The sequence below is a fragment of the Drosophila elegans genome, unplaced genomic scaffold, assembly GCF_018152505.1.
Source record: "Drosophila elegans isolate 14027-0461.03 unplaced genomic scaffold, ASM1815250v1 contig_814, whole genome shotgun sequence".
Classification (NCBI taxonomy): Eukaryota; Metazoa; Arthropoda; class Insecta; order Diptera; family Drosophilidae; genus Drosophila; species Drosophila elegans.
Genome location: NW_024546167.1, coordinates 8992755 through 9014024, shown reverse-complemented (window position 1 = coordinate 9014024; position 21270 = coordinate 8992755). Strand labels below are relative to the sequence as shown.

Below are 21270 nucleotides of genomic sequence, written 5' to 3'. Positions count from 1 at the left end.
GCCGAGAAGGCACGTCCCAGACATAAAACAAAATTACAAAGCCCACAAAACAGAGATAGAACACATACATGGACAATAAACAAAGTGCAATTAGTTGATATACGAGATACCAAAGGGTGTATATGGCACATAGGTGGAGCAGGTCAAAGTTTATGGCCTGCCGTCCGGTGCTGCAAAATGCAACTCATATTTCACAAGGCCAAAAATGTCTCGCTTGCTGCACATAAAACATTTTACTTGGCAAAGCCCAAGCTGACACTGATGCTGACACTCCACACAACTCATCTGTCTCCCCCGCTGCAGTCCCTCTGCCCAACCATTGTGAATATAATTTGTCACTTGCATGGTCTTTATATACCGAAAACACGGTGAGCAGACAGTCAACCGGAGAACACTCAATACACAAAGAAATTATCTGGGGTGCGGCAACAAATTAACAAGCAACGAACCTTTCTTGAAAGCTTTTCTTAAATTGAAACCAAAAACCATAATATTCGTAATTTTATAAAATATTTAATCATAATACTTGTATCTAATATAGATGTTTAAAATGATTTTAATTACAAATATTCAAGTATTTATAACGAATTTTTCTCACATTTTCAGTTAGTTGATCTTACCTACACTTAACTAAATAGGTAATCAGTTATCACAAAATGCTTTCCTACTTATTTAAAAACTATTAAAAAACAACCTTGAAATTATAAAAACTTTCGAGTCATGAGAACTTCTATATGAAACATTATACCTATCTTGTATTTATTTATTGACCATCCTTACTATATTTAAAGATTTTAAGAAAGAAGATTCTAGGCCATCATTTTTTCGGGTGTAAGGTCACAATGAAAGAAAATACCGGACAGGTCATCCTTTTAAATAAAACACAGCAAGTATAACTGTCAGGCTGCTGAAGCTGTCGTTTATCACACGTGTACGTATACTTCTCGCACGTACACGCACTTTTCGAGCTCACTGTGTGCATGTAGGTTGACTCTGCATAAATGTCAAAGAAGATGTGCTATTTCACGTGAGTGTGTGTTTGTAAGTTTGATATAGGGGATTTCCGTTCAATTGGGCATATTTGATTAACAAATTAAGTTAAAGCCAATTTGATGAACAAAGAGGAAATATTGATATGGAAGCGGATGTTCAAATTGATGCATTGTTATTATGCATTGCAGCTAAAACAAAGGATAAGTTATTATGTTTCAAGAATTTTTTGGAAAAAAAAAATTTAAAATTAAGTGTGCCACACTTTACTCTTATTTTGTTTCTAAAAATTACGTTTTTTTTTACGAACTTGTTACCATATATTTTAAATATTCCTGAGGTTCCTGTCCAAAAGGAACCATACCAGCATTCACATGTTTACAATTCAACTTTTCTCACGTGCCATAAATAATAAGAGGAAAGCGTGTCATTCTAAACATGCCTTATGCTTTCACCTCCTGGCTCCATATAAAAATCCATTCGTTTTTTATTTCTGTGCACACTGACGAGTGTTAAAATAACATTTGCACTGCATTTTAAATGGCATTTTCAAAATAGAATTTCCGTGTGAGCTATTTCAGAAATTCTTCTTTTATTTCTGCTGTGATGAACGTTGAAACCAAACAATCAACAAACGAATTTCCTGGTAGTCCAGCCTTTGCTTGTTTTGGGTCGGAGTCAAAATGCTACATTTAACCGAGGAAAACATCAAACATGTTAAATAAATGTTCGCTTTGGGCGGAATGCTGTCGTCCCTGATTTTTGGACGCTTCTATATTAAGGTGCCTATCCGGAAAAGGAAATCAAAAAGAATTTCATCCACCCACAAACGCAATTTTTGCATACACTTATTCACACATACATGAGCCTACTAAGGGCCTCGGGCAAAAGTCATAGCATACTTCAGTGCGCTGCCCACAAGCTATTTTTTGAATACTGTGTAGAGATTAAGGGTATTTATTTAGAAAACTTCACTGCTCTAGTCTTGATATTATAAAATAATATATTTATCTATTTTTTCTAACAACAATTTTTTAATAAACGTGTGCTCGTGCATAAACATTTTTTTTCAATTTAGTTTGTATTTGTATTATTGCTACTCATTTTTATTTATATTTAATTTTTTAAAAACAATTTGTATTCATTCTGTAAAACATATATTTCAATATTTTAGTCAATTCTAAGTCCATTATTTAATAAGTAACCATCGTCAAGTTTTTAACTTTAACGGCATCAAACAAATTTGAAATATCCTTGATGTCAGATTCTTCTTAACCGTTTTTTTATTGGCGCCCAGCTTCAATTGCTGCCATATGTCCGACTCTGACACTTTTTGATTAAATTACCGTTGGCTGTCAATAACAGATATAAACAATTCGGGTTGCAGTTTCCCAACTTTGCATCCTTTGCATCCTTGCAACTTTCATAATTGTTCAAGCTTATACATTAATACTATTATTTCAACTTAATTTAAAGCTTTTCGTTCTGATCTTCCATCACTTAATCTACTTCTGATGATGATGATGCCAACGCAATGACATCTTGGCTTGTCAGTTGACTTTGACAGCTGTTAAAGCTTTAATTGCCACTATAAACATGATTGATACCGAAAACTTTGTCCTTGTTTGGCTTTTGTAAAAACATCTTTCTTTGTTTTCCTTTTTTTTTTTTGCTGTTTTTTTGCACAAACGCGTTTAATTAAACCTCCATATGGTATTATTCCGGGGGCGATTACCGAAGAGTTGCGAGTGGGAGGTCAGGGATTCTATATTTAGACCACGCTGATTAGGAACAGCAAAAGCGACAACAGCGAAAAACGTCAGCACAAAGGCGTCTCTGATGTAAATATCAGAAGCCAATATTGGGCATCACTGTGTGACAAAGTTTGTTCAATTCTTTTTCCACTCCTGTTGCTATGGGCCGAGGATTATTGATAGATATGGCTTACTTCTCTTGCATTGGCCAGCCTCTGTAACAGCGATAGAAAAACGCTTGTTACCAACTGAATGACAATTTAAGCTTGACAATGGTTTCCATTTACATTTGATGGAGAAGAACAACGGAGGCTGAAACTGAAAAGTTTATGCAGAAAGTAACGTTTTTTTTTTAACAAAAAAATGTATGCTGAAATATTCTTGTATATTAACCAAAATATATAACAACATAATATTTTTGTGCTTTTGTCGCAATAAAAAATATTCCAAATATATTATTTATAAAAGCTTACAAATTAACTTTTTCCCAAAAGATTAATACATATTGAACACCAAAACTTTCGGATCATAGCAAGCAAAGCATTTTATTGTCACACTTATCTCTAGCTGCCCAGTTAGTTTTTGAGTTTTGCATGTAGCTTCCAGTTCCTAGAAACATTTTTACTGAAAGCACACATCAATAAAGTAGTTAACCCTTTCCAAAAAAAAATCAAAAATATGCCCAACTTTAACGGGGCTATTGTCGTGCACACTCTTCAGTTGCTGAACTCGCCGGCTACACTGCGAGAAATCATTGTGACCATAGCCAAAAACACAGAATTGCCGCAGGATGAACTGAAGGCGCCAGTGAAACAAACCTTAGATATGGGACATCGAATGGGATTCCTGCAGAAACTTGACGGTGAGATATTGCAATAAATTTGTTTTTAAAGTCAAGAAATTACCCTTTTTAAAGGTCGCTATTTTCTTGTGCCCATGACTTTCGACACACTGAGGACTGAGATGCATGCCCTGGACAGGGAAGAGGTGTTAGAGAAGCCGAAGATAGCTAAATCCAAAAAGAAGTTGGTACAGAAAAGCCCCTTGTTGTCGGAGGTGGAGAAAAAAATCAGTAAGAAGACGGTAAAGTCAGCGGAATCTCTAGGAAACCCTATCGCAACTAAACAAATTCGAAAGCTGGGCACTCCCAGTTTATCAACCAAATATGCTGATTAAGTCGAAGCGAAGCGTTTTAGCCAAGATCACAGAACAGTTGAACTCTTCTCACAATTATCGCTGAATCCACTGATAGTACTTATCATTCGTAAAAGGATATTGTCATTTGTGATTTAGAGAAGATGTGAAACAAATTGTCTGTTCTGTTCTATAAATATTTGGCCGTAATACGTAGAAGCATTAAATTTTTTATAAAATCAACAGAAGTCTTTTTTTCAATTGATTTTTAGAGACAATAATAATAATAATTTTAATAGTTTTACTTGGAATATGGATTAATTTACTAAGTTATCGGAAATATTCCAATTTACTTGGTCTCGTTATTCCCCTGGCCAATAAGAGGATGCCTTTGAGAAATGATTGCTCATTTACGCAAGTTGACAAATGTCTCAATTAGTGGAGGACGAATTCTCAAACGCAAGGGAGGTGAGGAATATATATACATGTACTCGCCAAAGAGGGAGGCAATGAGTCGCCCGACAATGTCGCGTCGCTTCCTATTCAATTTGAAAACCAAATGAAGCGTCCCCTCCGCCAAGTGGCAATTTGCTCTGTGCATTGAATTGACCATATGGTTAGGCACCCACCAAAAGACGCCCTACGCAATCTGCACCATCACCCCTCGAGGCGTTACTTTTGGCCAACCCTCTATTCACAGTGCTTGAACGTTCCAAAAAAGCTTTATTACACTTAACAAATTTGACTTTATTTCTGACATACAATTCTGAAACAGACTTTTGGTAAAAAAAATTGTTTATGATTCAACTTCTTAGTTTTGTGAAAACTACCTTAGTTATAAAACGTTTTGTTAAGGGAAAACTGATAAAATAAAAAATCAATGTATATTTTAGTTTTTAAATACATTTTTCTAAACTTTGAAATTTTGTTTGAAGTGTCATAGCGGGATTTGAATATTGTTTTTTCTCGCTGCTTTTCTTTGACCTTTGCGATGACGTCGGTCCAAACCGGCGTCGGTTACCTTAAAGAGAGGGCAATGTAAACAGAGAAAGAGAAAGGCGGAGAAATGCAGAGAGAGAGAGAGAGAGAGAGTGTGAATGAGAGAGAAACCGTGAGAATCCTGGTGAATAGACAGCGTGGTGAGAAGCAAACTCTACACGAAGAGTGCAACAAATGTTTGGAAGACAACTTCGGGCCAACAAGGTAAATGTTAGGGCATACACGTTGGTTGAGTGTGTGAGCTCGTCAGTGGGTGGTTTTAGCGGGTGGATGGGCGGGCTTACTGGGAGGCTACTTTCGGGCCCGTGACGCGTGGGTAGCGACAAAAACGAGTAAAGTAATGTCTTGCCCTTTTTTTTTTTGGCATACTGGCATACAGAGCACAGCGAATTATTTGAGTGTGCCGTTGGTTTTTATCAGGGTGCATCGATTTAAGCTAAGTTTGTTATACCAAAATGACTTAGGTACTTATAAACGGCAACAAACTTTGTATATGACTTCAGAAATATTACGTAATGAAATAAAGTTAACATTTTTTGATTAAGTAATTTTTTGTAACTACAAATTCAATTTTTAAAGTATATTTTACTTAATATCCAGTTAAATATATACTGGTATATAAATGTAAATGTAAATGGTTAATTTTATTTTTTATTTGAAACTAAAACAATATTTGCATTATTGCGAATTTCCTTTCACTTTTTTTTGTTGTTTCACTTATTTTAAAAGTATTTTTTTCAACTCTTTTAATTTTCAAACGTGTTGACCCACCCTTATGCTACAATATCCCTTGTAGGAGACCTTGTTCGAGATGAGCGCGTGGCCAGAGACAACGAAATGTCAAAGCAGCCTGCTTATTTTTTGTTCGTATTTCGTTGTTTTGCTAAATGTGTGTGCGATTTTTGGTTTAGCTTTTTGGCATATGGTCGGCTTGCAGGGAAACCGGTGGGAGGGATATATACACCCGGTGTTGTTGTTCGTTGGAAAAGCTGTTTCGTCCATTTCGCTTCTTTTTACTCGAGGTTTTCTAGTTAAATATTTTGCAACACCGCATCGCATTTCCATGATTAGCAGATAAACATATGGTAAGTTGCTGGAGAAGTTTGAAGGGGCTCTGGAGAAGTGGGTGGTATATATGGGTTACTACGACTTTGATTGAGCTTTTAAGGGGACTAAGTTAGGCAGAGAAATGTTTGTTTAGGATGCAACAGCTGTTGGGTTATGTTGAAAAAATGTTGAGGACAGGGTGTTGAAAAGAAATTAACATTTTATACCAAACTTGCTTTGTTATAAATTCAGATCAAAATTAAATTCATCTTAAATATTTAACAAAATTAAAATATAAAGTTTAATTTAAACAGTGCCATTAAATACACACAAAATATATATCAAGTAGATTTTTCTCTGCAGATATAGTATTCTTCTTTAACATTTTATTTTTCTGTTGTTTTCATTTAAAAAAATGTTTTTATATTATGCCATAGATACCTTTCTCTCTAATTGCAGTCCTTCTCTCATTCCTTAAACTCAACCATTGTCATTCCATTTGCAAAGAAGATTTCGCCAGCCCTTAATTCGATTAAGTTTAATGAACCAAATTATAATTGCGAATAAATTATCTCATTTTAGACGCAGAAAATTTCGCACTTTTGCCTTTTAGTAGCTCTGAAACTCTGAAAACGGCGTCAAGGCCAATTAGGAAACTTTGTCCAAACATCTCACTACCAAAAGGGGCGAAACAGAAACTTATCTCGTGGATCTGGTAGAGCCCATTTCCCTCTTGACAACCTCTCTTTTGGTCGACGAACTATAGCATATGCCAAAGTAAAAAGCTTACCAAAGTCTAACTCGATTAAAAATGCATAAATGCAATTAAAAGCAAATGGAAATCGAACGAAACTCGCAAAAGCTTCGAGCAAAATACGCCTTGAGGTGGAAAGGCAAGAGAGATTACACTTAAAGAAAATACAATGAAAACTTAAAGAATTTTTCAAAAATAACTTTCCTTAAGATTTAAATTTTTAACTGCAAACAAAATAAACGGTTATAGGAGAATTTTGTATTTTACGAGATAATCTTAAGATATTATTGGGTCTAAATATGAATATCAAAGATAAATTGCTTAAAGATGTGATTTTAAGTAATTAAATCTTTATATATGTATGTTATTGAATATTCCTAAATATTTCAATGCTGAATTTTTTTAAATTTAAAATTCTAAATAAGTTGGATTTTTGTAAGCCTACCAACAGTATAATATTTTATTTGTTTAGTCCCAACTAGTTTTTATTTTGTCTGTGTCTTAGAACATAGTTTTTGCTCAGTGCACCAAAGCAAAAATTGTAAAAGATAAAAGAGAAAGGGGACAGGGGAGGGAGTGGTGAAGGAGGGTGGCGGGAGGTGAGGCACTCAAAAGGCGCGACAAGTGTCGGCTGAGCTTTGTTTGGCGCAAAGAGAGCAGCGAAATGCGAAGAGCAAAAAGCGCGAAGCCAAAATCCAAAGACGACCATAGACAGTGAATGCTATGTTTATGCCGTGAAATTTAATTTGCGTTCTGTTCACAATATAACTTTTAGGGTAACAAAATTTAATAATTACACTTGCACTAAAAAAGCTCTAGAGCTACAAGCTTGTAGTTTGTTAATAAAAAACCTTTTTTTAAAACCTTTTTTAGAGGAACTCAAGAATTACATTTATTTTGAAAATGGGGATCCCCATAAACACAGTACCAGTAAAAGAAGCCCTGACCATGCAGTTGCGTCAATGGGTGCGAAGGAGAAGCAGTGAGTGCGGAATAGGGAGGGGAATATTAGAGAGAGGGTGAGAGAGCGAGAGAGGCACTGGTTGAGTTGGTTTTGCTGACTGCACTTGTTTTGCCATCATTATTATTGTTGCTTGCAACGTTTTGCTGCCACTTGGCCGCAAAAGCAACAAAAACAAACGCACACTAATACACGTGCGCGGTATTGCCAATTCACCCACATATACACAGACAACAGTTAGCCCGCCGCTAAAGTGTGTGTATGCTAACATATTGTAAGTATTTTTTCTTATTTCTCAATGGAAAATCCGACTCCAAAAACCGTCAAAACAATCGGAAAACCTAACTTACCTATTGGAATTTGAAAAAGCGTCAAAAATATATAAATTGGTATGTAAAATAATGAAACATATGCTAGCACACACACTAAAATCAACTTACTTTGCAAGTATTTTGCCTTTGACTTGCTTTTGTTTTCAATTTATTTATTTGTTGCTTTTTGATTTTATTTTTTGCTGCACTTACTCACACAAAAACACACGCGTACTCGCAAAACACGAAAAGCAGCCAAAATTTTGTTGTTTTGGGTTTCACTGCTTTGAATTTTTGTGTTTTTTTTTTTTAAATGCGTAACCAGTATTTTTAACGAATAACGAAAACGCGAATGAAAGAAAATAACGATAAACGATGAAAGGTTTATTACGACGATTTTTGCAGACGAAAAACCTGCGACGACATAGCCATTTGAAGAAAAAAACTAACTATTGTACTTGCCGAATTTGTTTTTAAATGCTCGCCAGCTTTTCTGATTTCCGATGCGAACGCGCGCGCTGCGAAGACATATTCGAACCGAGTCAGAGAAGCCCTCTATATAGATTCTCTCTGACGGTTAAAAACATTTCGAATTGAGTGAGTGGAAAAGCGGCTGATGCGGTCGGCTTTTCTCTCTCACGCCCCCAAAAGCTCTGCGCCCACGACTCTTGAGCGGTCTTGATAACGCTCTTTATTTTCCCGACTGCTAACGGTAATTACGTCGACAATGTTAAAGTAAAGCCTATTTAAATTGTGTATGTTTTTAGTAGAAAATACAAAATATGTAAGCCTTTCCTCGATTTGAAGTGGAAGCTTATTATTAACACAGAAATATTAACAGTATATACCAAAACAATATTTTAAAAACTTAAAAAATAAAAAAGGATTTGATCTTCGTACTTTAAACTTAAGTAAATAAATAAAATTTTGTATTAAAAACAAAATAAATTTTGTTTAAGCTCCCTATTACCAGAAAAACCAAAACCAATTATTAATATTCATTCAGATTATAAGAAATTTTTATAAGCATTTTTAAGTTTGAGTTTAACAACAACATTTTTTTGTTGTGCATAAGAGTATGCAGTTTCGATTTACTTCTCTCTCATCCTATTCGGCTCCAGAATTCTCGTGCTGTGTGGGTGTCAAAGTCGTTGCCACCCACAGCAAGTCCTGAAATTGAGTGCTTTAATGGTTTGAATCCCTGCTAAGTAAGTTATTTAAGATAATAATGAACCTGACAAAAAGATCATTTATTTTAACAATTATATTGGTGCAACCAATATTCTATGAAATATATTTTCATTTTTTTAATAATATTTTAAATCGGAATTGTAAATATCATTTTAAATTAACAAGTGAATTTTAAAGATCTCATTTTTAAGCAAAATTTTAAATAACAGGTAAAAAATATGTTAACTTGAATTTATCTTCTATATATTATAATGTATTTAAAGTAATGTGTTATATCAAGTGGACGTCGACTGCGCGCTGCATTTGTCTCTGCCTCCGCTCTGCTTGGGAAATTGCGTGGGAGAGCGTTGGAACCCGCATGGGAGAACCAGTAATTGAGTCCAATTTGAGCGCTTTTCCGAACCTGCAACCTGTATGAAGACGATGGCTTAAAACGCTCAAGCAAAAGCTTTTCGCGGGATAGAATTGTTGCTTTTGCAACGCCGGCAGACATTCAAACAGCTGTTCAGCTAAATACAAATTGTATGAAATATAATATTGCTTAAATTACTTATAATAAAATAATAATAATACAACAAAATGTTTAGTTTTAATGATGCCTACGGCGCCATTACAAAAATGTAAATAATATAAATTTCCTAAAATCATCAGTGGGTGAACAAAATATGTATTATTAAATTTAAAAATGTGTTTGCCACGAAGTGAAAACATTCTTAAAAAACAGTTCTAGTATCTCGACGTTTAGACGGCAGCATTTTAATTGCTTATTTTATAAAAATATATTTTTTAAACTTTATCTTGAGTATTTCTTATCCAATTTTTGCGCGTGCTAGTAATTGAACTTTGCGAGGAAAGACTAACTCAATAGGTCAACAGAACTCCACAGAGCCGGCACGGTCAAAACGGTCCATGTTTAAAGGATAACAATTCGAAAATTGAACAATGCCGCCCTTATTCGGCGAATATTTTAAAACGCCTTGCCAAAGCTAACAAAAAAATGTGGACCCCTTGGTCGTTTTCCCCTGGCAAAAAAATATATATTTTTATTAAATTAGTTTTTGTTTTAACACGTCCAAAAAAATTGAATACACTTTAGGAAAGCTTTAGCGGGAGCCCAAACCAACTGGTTCGTGTCCTCGATAAAAAACGGTTAGGGTCTAAATTATTATTACTAACATGTTCAAGATTTTTAAATTCGATTTTTTAAAACCAAATCAAAACTTACTTTCTGGTAATAAACTACTTAGCATTATCTGCTAATTAAAACTACATCAAAATTTTAAAAATAATTTGAATATTCTTTATTAAGTTTAACTATTTCTTTGTCCGTGTCCGTGTCAGATTTAATTTCTCTAATACTTTTTTTAATTTATGCCCCTACTTTGCAGAACTTTTTGGGTGTCTTGCGCAGCTTCAACCACCACTCAAAGTCGTTCTTGATATATTTGGCTTTGACAGCGCGTTCACGCTGCTGGATAAATTTGTCGCGATCGCGCAGCCAAATCCGCGCGTATTCCCAGCCAATTAGACGCGCCATCGATATTGGGGTGCACTGTAAAACATGAATTAAATTAAATATATCATGCGTTAAGAAACCACTTATAACATATGGAACAATTATAAAATATTCAATACCTTATAAACTTTTGCAAGATTTATTGCCTACTTAAATGGGCTTTCACAAAAAATGTATGTTATTTTTAAAGGATGTAGATAAGATACGCTAATGCTATTAGTAAATAAATTAAATTTTTAATTTTATTTAAAAGAAAGATCTTATTCTCATCTTTTTTAGAATTATTTTATATTTAAATATCTTTTATGGACCTTGACTAGCCAGCAACTTTCCTTTATAATCACCTCAAGTTCGCAAGATGGCACAAAGCGTTCCCGCTTTCCCGCCTCGGTTGTAAGATTGTCTTTGGGCTTACAAAGTCGAGCTCGAGACCATTCTTTGGTCTGCTTGTTCATTTTATCAGCGAGTTCTCTATTTCTTTTGCACAACAAATTTTCAGAGTATAAAATAAAACTTAAGATTTTGAAGCATTCATATCTGAATATGAGAAATTTACGAAATTGAAGTAGAAATATTTTTGAAGGAAAAGGCTTTACAGGTATAATAGATAAGAATAGAATAATAGATTTTATTTAGTGATTGTATTATACTACAACGATACGTTTTTAATTCCAAAAATATAGATTTTAAAAATATTTAATCTTTCAAATAAAACTCAAAAGGGTTTGAATTTTATTCCAGTTCTTTATATTCTTTTATTTAGTTGGTCAAAGTATGTCCTCGCCAAACCCCGAATGTTCTCAAAAAAACAATAAAAATAATTTAAGAATGGAAACCGCCCAGAACAAACTTGGTAAAATATCCCGCTCCGAAGGACAAACACTGAAATGTTTCAAAGGCGTTTCCCTCTACCAACAACAATATTTCCAGGACCAAGGAAAAGAAGAAGCAGGGAATTGAACCTGGAACTAAAAGACAAAAGGCAAAGAAGTATAACAAACTTTAAGTCAATACACCTACACAAAATACAACAACAGGGCAAAAAAAATTGAAATAAAATTAAATAGGAGAAGAAAAACTCGCCACTTTCCCCCGACCCAACAACCGAATAATAGAAGAAGCAGCACAAGAAAAACAAAACACGGCGACAGGCCAACAATTTGAGGTGGGCGTTTTTGGAAAGAGGGCGGAGCAGGAGGTGGTTTGGGGTGACTTCGGTTCTTTGTAAGGGATGCCAAAAACCCCTCAAAACACTAAAAATAAAGTCAACAAAATTTGGAATATCGAAAATAAATAAATTAAAATCATTTTATTCAAAGGGAAACAGGTAACTTTTGGAAAACACAAACACCCAATTATATTTTAAATGATCTAAAGCGTTTCTTCTCAAAAATCAATTTCTTAATAATGACACCTTCTTTAAAATAAAATAAATACAAAATTTAGTAAGATATTTTTTCCAGTGAAGATGGTACGACCAAACGTAAATCAAACAAAAATAAAACAAAACAAATAAAATAAACAAAACTACGCAAAAGTAGCAGACGACGAATACGAATATACGATGACGATGAGGCAAACAAGGAGCAAAGCAAACAAGTTGGGCCAAATAATTAATCGATGTTATAGCTTGTCGAATGCCCTTTATAACATAATTCAGCAACAAAACAATTGGCATTAAAATGTAACACCATTTAAATATTATTATCTCTATAAAATAAAACAATTAAGCCATTTGAGCGTTTTATAAGGATTTGGGTTCGCAAAACTATTTATGTTATTTTTCTGTGATTTTTAATAATAAATACAAAAAATAATAATAAGTACAAATAGTTCTTCAAATACAAACTTTTTTTAAAATATTTGTAACATCTCAACATTATTCAGGGTATTACCTGTCAAGCAAAAGTGGAACCAGAAATAAAAGAATAATAAGTAAGGACACAGCAAACGAAGAAAGCCAAGACAACAAAAATAACAAATACAAAGACAAATACAAAACATGATGATGATGTTAATTTCCATGATGATAATGATGAAACAAACGAAGCATTTTCTGTTTTCTAAAACAAACATTTGCAAATGTTCTCAACAAACTTTTTATTTGGCCAAAAGAATGAGGGAAACAGAAGCCAGACAGCTGTGGGTGTTTTGGGTGGCCAAAGAGGGTGGTGGTTGGGTGCCGAAGGGGGGGAAGTTTCGAGCAAACAAACACACAATTACAGTTACAGTTGTGTTTGTCTCTCCGTTGCTGTGCGCACTGCAAACAAAACTTCCTATTTTAACCCACCCCCTTCCCTCCGGGGTCTAGTGCTGTCTCACTCACACCCACACCACAGCTTTCTCCTTTCCCTTTTTCCTCCTTTGGCTGTCGACCGCTCACGTGCAATTGTATGCGTAAATAAGCATTTTACTATACAACACAAACTGTTTCTTGTCCTTATCGTTGGTGGGTACAATCGTCTAACAGAATACCTTTTGATTAAACTTTTATCAATTTTAGCGTTTTTTTTATTTATTCTAACTAATGACTTAAAAAGTGAAAAGACTACATTTCAATTAAAATTTCGTCACTAAATTATTGGTAGCATACGATTCTTTTGAAACCCATTGTATGTTTAATGTTCCAAAATATGTTGATTAAACTGAAGCGTTTATTTTATAAGCAAAACCTTCTTGTTTTAATTTGTACATTACTTTTTAGTATTAATGTATGCTTTCGGTTAAAGTCTTTAAATTTTTTTTCGATATAACGAAATGATAACTAACTTAAACATTGTATTTGTACATTTCAGCTGATTCTCGGCGCGTTTGTGCCGCAAAAAAACAAAACTTGAGATATCATTTGAAATCATTAAAAAAAAGTTGTACTATAAACACATAAATTACGAACAAACAAATATTCGTTTTTAAATATAAGATTTAAAAATGAAAATAATAATAAACTTTTTATTATAAGAACATACTGGCTTCATCCATCATAGTATTTTATTGGTATTAGTATTTCAATCTGAACCCGAGGTATTGGAAATTCGAAAAATGCGATTATATCGCTTCTTACTTGGTTTTAGTGCTATTTGTTTATTTCAGTGGGTAGCAAAGGGGGGTGGGTAACTATGGCTAGGTGACTGTCAACCTCCAACCCCCCCTGACCGCCGCCCCTCGTCGTTTCCTCTTCTTGTTGAACTTCTTTGTTGTTGTTTCAGTGCTCATTAGTCGCATTCGCATTGGCTCCTTGTTGTGTTTGCCCCTGTCTATGTGTTTGCATTTGTTTGTTTTAAAATTTTATTGTATTTCATTCAGTTGTTGCCCCGTTTTGTTTCGTTCCCTTGTTGTTGGCCTTGCTGCCTTCGTTTGCTTTTAACCCCACATCGCCCCCAAGGACCATTTGCCCACCTCTTTTTGTTTTTCCTGGGCTGAAAAACGCTGGAGACGTAAGCATTTACACTCATTTATCGCTGCCTATAATGAAATAAAATTATTATGATTATAAACGATAACGATACGTTTCAATTATTTAAAATAAGTAGTTCAATACTTAATAATAAGTTTCAGTTGTTAGTACTAAGATAGTATACTTTTTTATTTTCTCAGCAATATGAGTAAGTGTTTGTTAAATGTTACTTGTTAGACATCTTTAACAAAACAAAACAAATATAAGTTACAGAAATTCTTTAGCCACTTTTTATGGAATTCCCCAATTACTAACTGGAGTTCCTATATATGCACAAATGCATGTTTCAATTATACTTAGTGCTACACACATATGTATATACCTCCCAAAGTTAAGCTTTGTTTTGCTCACTTTTCAATTACATTTCAAGGCATTTTAACGCGACGACAGCCATGAAAAAGTGCAGTGAAATATTCGACATATTCCAGATGAGCAACAACTATGACAACAACCACAAAAAAAAAAAAAAAACAACGACCAAAGCCAAGAACTAAGGCTACAAAATAAGCAGACAGATACATTTTACACCCGACCACCCACAAAAAAAACTCACGTGTTGCCGACGTTGGTTGGCCAACACCAAAAAAAAATGCTTAATTAATTAATTTTTTGCATTCGCTTGTTTGATTTCTGCTTGACTTTTTCGGTGTTTCCCTTTTTTCAGATATTTTTCATTTTGGTTTTGTTTTTTCCATAGCTGCGTTGGCATTTTTGTTGCCGCTGCGGGAGTGTTTATATGTCATTGTTGTTGTTAACAGTTGTACTTTTGAAAATTTACAGTAGTAAAAGCGCAAAAAAATAAGAACTTGTGCATAAAAAAAAGTAGCAAAACAAAAAAAAAAACAAAATAGAGCCAACACAAACAACAAAAACAACAAGAGCAGCAGAAAACAAATTTTTGCTGAATGCACACGAAAAATCAACGAAAGCGAGAGACCTTTTTCAAAACGAAGCGAATGCACAGCAAATTAACAATATCGGATGACAAATGAATTCTTAAGTATTTAAGATTTATTCGGCTAAATCGTGAAGTTCTTAAAGTATTGACTTCAAGAATCAAAGCCTATCCCTAAGTTACTAATGTTAGATATAGAAATAAAAAATTTCTTTGAAAAAGTTTGTAATAATATTTTCTTAAATCTTCTATTAATTACATCTTAAAAAAAAAAGAAAAAAGTGTGTTATATATAAATCCTTAATGTTAACTGCATATATCCTTTTATATTTATGCATATAAAATTATTATAAATACTGGACAAATGGCCAAATCTCAGTAAACTCCTTTGACCTAACAACAACACAATAGTTTAAACAAAATTTAAAAATAAACATGTGAAAGCTAAAAAACTCTTAATCATTAAATCATTAATTAAAGCTACCTTCTTTTTTTTACTCACAAAGTTATAAGTTTTTGTTTTTAGTGCTTCCAATTGCACTGGGAGTTCTTTGGCCCTGTTATTGTTGCTATTTCTGCCGCTGCTCATGTTATTGTTGCTAGTCGAATAACAAAAAATACGAGAAGAAGAGTAAACAATTGCAACAACAACCAGTTGGGTCTGGGTTAGTAAATAAATGCGACAAACGTATTTTTTCCGTTCAGCAAAACAATGTCAACACGGCGAAAACATTTCAACCGAAAATATAAAAACTACCAAAAAATACCACCCGCACAACATTTTTGGTAGCAGCGTTTGCAGAATAAACATTTCATCATATTTATATTCAGATGGAGTACAGTTGTGTTCTAGTAAGTTAGCAACCTGCAACTAAGTGTTGCATACCACAAGGCGACCTTATCAAGAATACTAGGGAAAATAGGAAAAACAGCAAGCCAGAGGGTGATGAAAACTAAAGAATAATTTGTTTACTTCCGCTTGAAGTTTTGCCAAGGTTTTCGATTTGTTTCTAGCGAGTGGCCATAAAAGTCAAAACATGGCAAGAAAGACTACCCCAAGTGTAATTCAGTGTTTTTAAGAATTTGCAACTTTAAAATAACTTCACTATATAATATACATACATATTTTCTAATCCGAAATATTAATAGAAATAGGCAAATTCCGAAAAATGTATACTAAAAATGTATAGTTAAAAATATATAAAATCAAACTAGGATCTTTATTTAATATTAACCGTATAATTTGATTTTTCAAAAACTTCCAATTATATAATAGATCCCTAAGGAGATTCCATTTTTGAAATTAGTCTTTCTTATTTGTTTAAATCAAAGTACTTAATTATTTTCCTTAATGCAATTCTTCCGAATGGTTTGATTTTTAACACCTTTACAGTATACTCCCTCCCACTCACTCCACTGCAATAGTCTTTCTTTAGTCACAAAGACAGATATAGACAACAGTAACAACAACTAATTAAGTTCATTGCTTCTATTTGCGTATTTCGCTGCCTTGCATGCAAACGTATTTATGTACACACAGCTGAGGTCATAATAATACTATTAAATATGCATGAAAAAAATTCAGAAAAACTATTATATATACTATTTACAAAACATTATTAACTGCACTGAAAACCACATTTTTAAATTTAAAAAATTATTTCAAAGCGAGGCATTTCACAACATTCTAGTCTTCTATAAATAAAGCGTTTTAGTAGTTATAGGCTCTATTTTTAAGCATATCAATACAAATTATCACAAGCCCTCATTGGTTGACCTCAAGTGTACATACACATACATATATTTATTTTTGCCTTTTTCTGTTGTTGTTTTACTGTTGTTTTAGTTATTGTTGTTGCTGCTTTGCATATTTTTTGCAGTGGAAGCTCGACAACAAAAGGCGGCCGAAAACAAAACAACAAGAGCAACAAAACTCATCAGGCTCATCTTCATTAACTTTGCTTTCTGTCTTTCAGCCGTTTCCTCCTTATCCCACACCCTCCCACTGCCCCCTAGCTTCTTCTTCTTCTTGTTTGCAGCCCCCAACCTTCTTTCCCATTTTTCTCAACCCAACTTTCTTGCATTGTCTCTGCAAAATGCGAAAAACAAAAAAAAAAACTTTTATTTACTCTTATGCCTGCGTTGCCATTGCTGTTGTTGTTGCTCTGCTGACGGCGCAGTCGCCGCTGTTTACACAATTCCCCAACCGAAGTCCAACAACAACAATAACATTAAGAAGACAGCCCAAAAAACAAGTCCGAATTAATCCAAAGTCCGGACAATTCGATCGAGCGATACCCTAATCTGTTGAACTTTAAAAAGAAAACCTAATATCAGGAAAACCAGAATGTTAAAAATATTTATGTAATTTTATATTTAGTTTTAGCTCTAAGAGTACAAGTTAAATCTACGATCTTTCGGATAATTGTGTTAAACTGTGACATTCATTATATTAAAAAATAATCTTTTTAGTACTAAAAAAATTGTTTGGTCAGGCAAAGTAAAAAAAAAGAATTATGTTGAGGCCTTCTGAAGTGAGTTTATCCCCCTTTGAAGGCAGACTATGATTTTGAAAAAACAAATTAATTTAAAAATTACATTTTTATTTAGTTCTATTAAATAATATTTTTAAAGAAAAATGATTAATTTTATAAATTGTTAAAATAACTTTAAATCCAAAAATACCCTCTTTAAAAATACCCCACAAGATAGTTTAGTGATGAAGCCGAAAACTTAGCAGAAAAAGCGACTGAGAAATTCGAAATGGGTAATGACCTTCAGTTGCGCTGCTGCCGGCGTCGACATCTCAGTCGACAGAGGGGCGTGGGGCAGTGGCGGGGGCGAGGGGCAAGGGGCGAGGGGTCAAGAAACAACACGACTTAATTTCTGGTAGTCAGGGACATTATACCATCGCTCTCTCCTTCTCTTTTCGCTATCTCCCCCCACGCACAAACATTGTAAACAAGTAAAATTGCTTCCTAGTTGTAAATTCGCACGCAAACATACGCAAATACACTAAAAAAAATTGATGGTCACAGTATTGAGTAGTACTGAACTCTTTGGAGTATTTCTGGAAATAAAAAAAAACATATACATATATTTATGTGATTTAAACCCGTTTTGCAAATGCTTTACGTGATGGTCTACATCTGTTAAGATACATTATTTAACATTTTTCGGCTTATTTCAAGAAATATATAGAATCTATTTATTTATTTATTAAATACCTCTATTATTCCAGTGCACAAACAGTTAACAGTGCCTGTGCGCCTGCTCTCTCTCAGTTTTTTCTTTTCTCTCCCTTTCTCTCGCTGAAAGAGATTTATTTCCCTAACGCGCTCTAGCTCTCCTGTGCAAACAAGTGTTTGTTTGTTACGTCGCCGTCGACGTCGACAGAAGCAGCTGCAAAACCACCCCCACTTTCCGCCTACCACTCCCAAAGAACACCACCCACGCACTGTCGAACTTTCTTAGTTGATTACCTGCAAAAAAAGAAGAGAGTCCCGCTCTCTGTCAAATTGTGACAAACGAATTTGTACTAATTAGCATTTCTCATGCGGCTTTCACAGTGGGACGCATCGATTCAAATTTGCGAAGTAAACGATGACTTGCAATTTTATTTTTGTACGTGATTAAATACTGGCACACACATCATCGAAAGGTGGACCGACATGCTATCTATATTAGAGGTTACAGTTTGTCAATGTTGGTATGATGTTTAAAGATTTTCAAGACCTTTAGACTATGATTAAAGGTTGATAAGATTATATTCGTTTAAAATTTTATTAAAGCATTTTTAGTTTTTTTATGGTGTAGTTTCATGAGATAAGATTTTAATTTTAAAAACTTTGGAAGACATGATACATTTTGTAAAAATGTTGTATATATTAATTATAGGTCTTGTTTTGTTAAATTTAGTTTTTTTGTATAACAATATGTTGACATAAAAATAGTTAACTTTTATCAATTCCCTTTGTTCCCCATTGATAACACCATTCCTTGCCCAATTTTTGCTTTTTGCATTCCACAGTGCTCGCCAAAAAAAAAACACAAAACTAACATAGAATGCGCAAAAGAGAGGGCAAGACAATGGCTTGGTGAACGACAAGAGGAAGAAAAGAATGGGGCGTAGAAGGAGCAAAACGAGAAGAAGGTGAGAGCTTTGCACGTGAACTGAGAACTTGCGCACGAGAGAAAAGCAACAGTAATAGAAACAAAAGCAATAATATGCCGCCCACGCAATCACCAAAAACGCAATGCACTTTGACTGCGGCAGCAACTGGGGCAGAGGAAAAGCAGCAAGCGAACTTAGTCGAAAACAAAACAATAACTTAAAAACAGAAGAAAAGCTAAGATATTAGTAATGAAAATAATACAGAATTAAAAAATGTTATAATTCAAAATGTGTGTTAGATATTTTAATATAAATAAAATATTTTAAATATTTTAGTATTCATACATAAAAATTATTTATTATGTATGTATAAAAAAAAAGATGATACCGGCCACATAGAATAAAAGAACAATTTAACTATTATTTCCATAATCTGCATAAACACTTTAAATTTGTTATTGTATATAAATATTTTTTTGTCAAATTATAAATTTTTCTGAATTAAGTATATATTGTAAAAATATATATTTAATCATATTTTTTTCGGTGCAGAACTGCAATCCGTTTGCAGGCAAAAAAAAAAACAAATAAACATGTAAGACGACTACAACTACAACTCAAGGCAAACCATTTAGGCAGCGCTGCGGCAGAGCGTGGGCAGCGACGCCGGCAGAAGACGGAAATACCAGCCGAACGATGACGAACGTAAAAACTACGCACCAAGCACAAAAACAAAAAAAAAACACGCCACGAAAAACAAACAAACAAACAAGGAGAGCAAGTGGGAGAGAGAAAGAAAGAGATGAGAGAGCACCTGCCCCTACTGTACCGCCCACTCGGCTAACGAGCAAACAAAACTAAACAAAAATAAATAGAAACTGAAGCAGAAACACAAGAAAAGCTGCGAAATAGAAAAGCAGGAAATATTTCAAACTTATCAAATGGGGGAAAAAAGAAGACTTACAGCTTTGCATTTCTATTATTAATTAGTTTTTACGAATTCCATTAGAGTGGTGTGTACAAAGTATTTACTAATTAGGGAAGAAATCCAGAAAACATTTCAAACTTATCAAGGAAAGAAACATATTTATTTATGTAATTTATTAATTACCTTATAAAAGCTGAAATTACTATTAAACAACATCAAACAATTAAAAATTCAAATTGAATAAATTTTATTGAGAAAAGTAGTTTCCTAATGGCATGATTTCAGAGATTTCATTAACTTATTTTATACTGAAAATTTAAGCATATCTAAAAATTATAAATCGAAATCTTTAAGAAATTTAATAAGATATATGAATATATAAATTCGAAGTTAAATGTTTTTCAAAACATTGTTTTGAAAATTTGGAGATGGTTTTCGCGAATTGTATCAAAAATTACCTTTATAAAAGCATTTACTTAATGCTTAAGTAATGAAAACGACAATAGTCTTTGTTTAATATGTACATATGTACGCTTTCAATGAACTTTCTTTTCTTTTTTTTTTTTGTCTTAGGAATTGTACTACGGCGTAGTAGAAATTTCGTTTCATTTTGGCGCGAAGCAGCTTGTGATTATGCTTTTTGTTGTTACGTTTTTGCTTTTTGTGTCGACCTCGGTTCGTTCAACTCGTTTTTTTGCGCTGAACCGCTCCTGTCTACTTGTTTGTTTAATTTTTTGCCATTTCTGCTTCACATTTTATTTGTTTGTTTGACTCGGCTGCGCGCGTGTCGTTGTGTGTGTGTGCGGCCCAAGAAGCGGTCGCCCCCCTCCACCTTCTCCCACCATCCATTCATCCCCCCGTTAGTTGTTGCTGCCGTGTTTCTTTTTCTCTTTATCAAAACAACTGCGCAGTCGACGCCGACGCCGCGTCGCAGTCAGCCTTCAAACACCAGAGGTCAGAAAAAAAACTCTAAAACTAAATTTAAAATATGTTTATTTATATGTAGATGCATATAAAATCAGCTGCCTTTGATCTACATATATTGTTGTGTTTTACCAAGCGGCGTATACTTGGTCGACATATTGGCTTACGTTTCGTATGAGTAATTATTATGAAATATATGTATTTAAAATCCCCTTAAAATCTTTTAGCTCCTATTTTATTACCTCTGCTGTACGCCTGCTCGTGTTTTTTTTGGCGCGCACAGCTCTCTCTAAATCTC

At 33.9% G+C, this 21270-nt stretch overlaps 2 protein-coding genes across 3 annotated transcripts; one reads left to right on the top strand and one right to left on the bottom strand.

Annotated features, from left to right (window-relative positions):
- The first annotated feature begins 3312 nt into the window (after window positions 1-3312).
- LOC108150456 lies at window positions 3313-4121 on the top strand. Its single transcript, XM_017278621.2, has 2 exons — window positions 3313-3606; window positions 3661-4121. Exons 1-2 carry the CDS (start codon window positions 3423-3425, stop codon window positions 3918-3920), a joined length of 444 nt encoding a protein of 147 aa, XP_017134110.1. The 5' UTR covers window positions 3313-3422; the 3' UTR covers window positions 3921-4121.
- A 6304-nt stretch (window positions 4122-10425) lies between these two features.
- On the bottom strand, window positions 10426-11244 carry LOC108150446. Of its 2 annotated transcripts, none has more exons than XM_017278605.2 (2): window positions 10969-11244; window positions 10426-10693 (listed from the first exon to the last, which is right to left on the bottom strand). In XM_017278605.2, exons 1-2 carry the CDS (start codon window positions 11110-11112, stop codon window positions 10511-10513), a joined length of 327 nt encoding a protein of 108 aa, XP_017134094.1. In that variant the 5' UTR covers window positions 11113-11244; the 3' UTR covers window positions 10426-10510. The 2 variants fall into 2 exon arrangements, with proteins under 2 accessions (XP_017134094.1, XP_017134095.1); XM_017278606.2 differs by having other exon boundaries at window positions 10431-10693; window positions 11002-11244.
- Between the last annotated feature and the right edge of the window lie 10026 nt (window positions 11245-21270).

Coding starts and splice junctions, on each gene's coding strand:
- LOC108150456 (XM_017278621.2), top strand. CDS start 3,423: ATGCCCAACTTTAACGGGGCTATTGTCGTGCACACTCTTCAGTTGCTG. Junction 3,607..3,660: donor ATTCCTGCAGAAACTTGACG/GTGAGATATTGC, acceptor CCCTTTTTAAAG/GTCGCTATTTTCTTGTGCCC.
- LOC108150446 (XM_017278605.2), bottom strand. CDS start 11,112: ATGAACAAGCAGACCAAAGAATGGTCTCGAGCTCGACTTTGTAAGCCC. Junction 10,694..10,968: donor AAAGTTGCTGGCTAGTCAAG/GTCCATAAAAGA, acceptor CATGTTTTACAG/TGCACCCCAATATCGATGGC.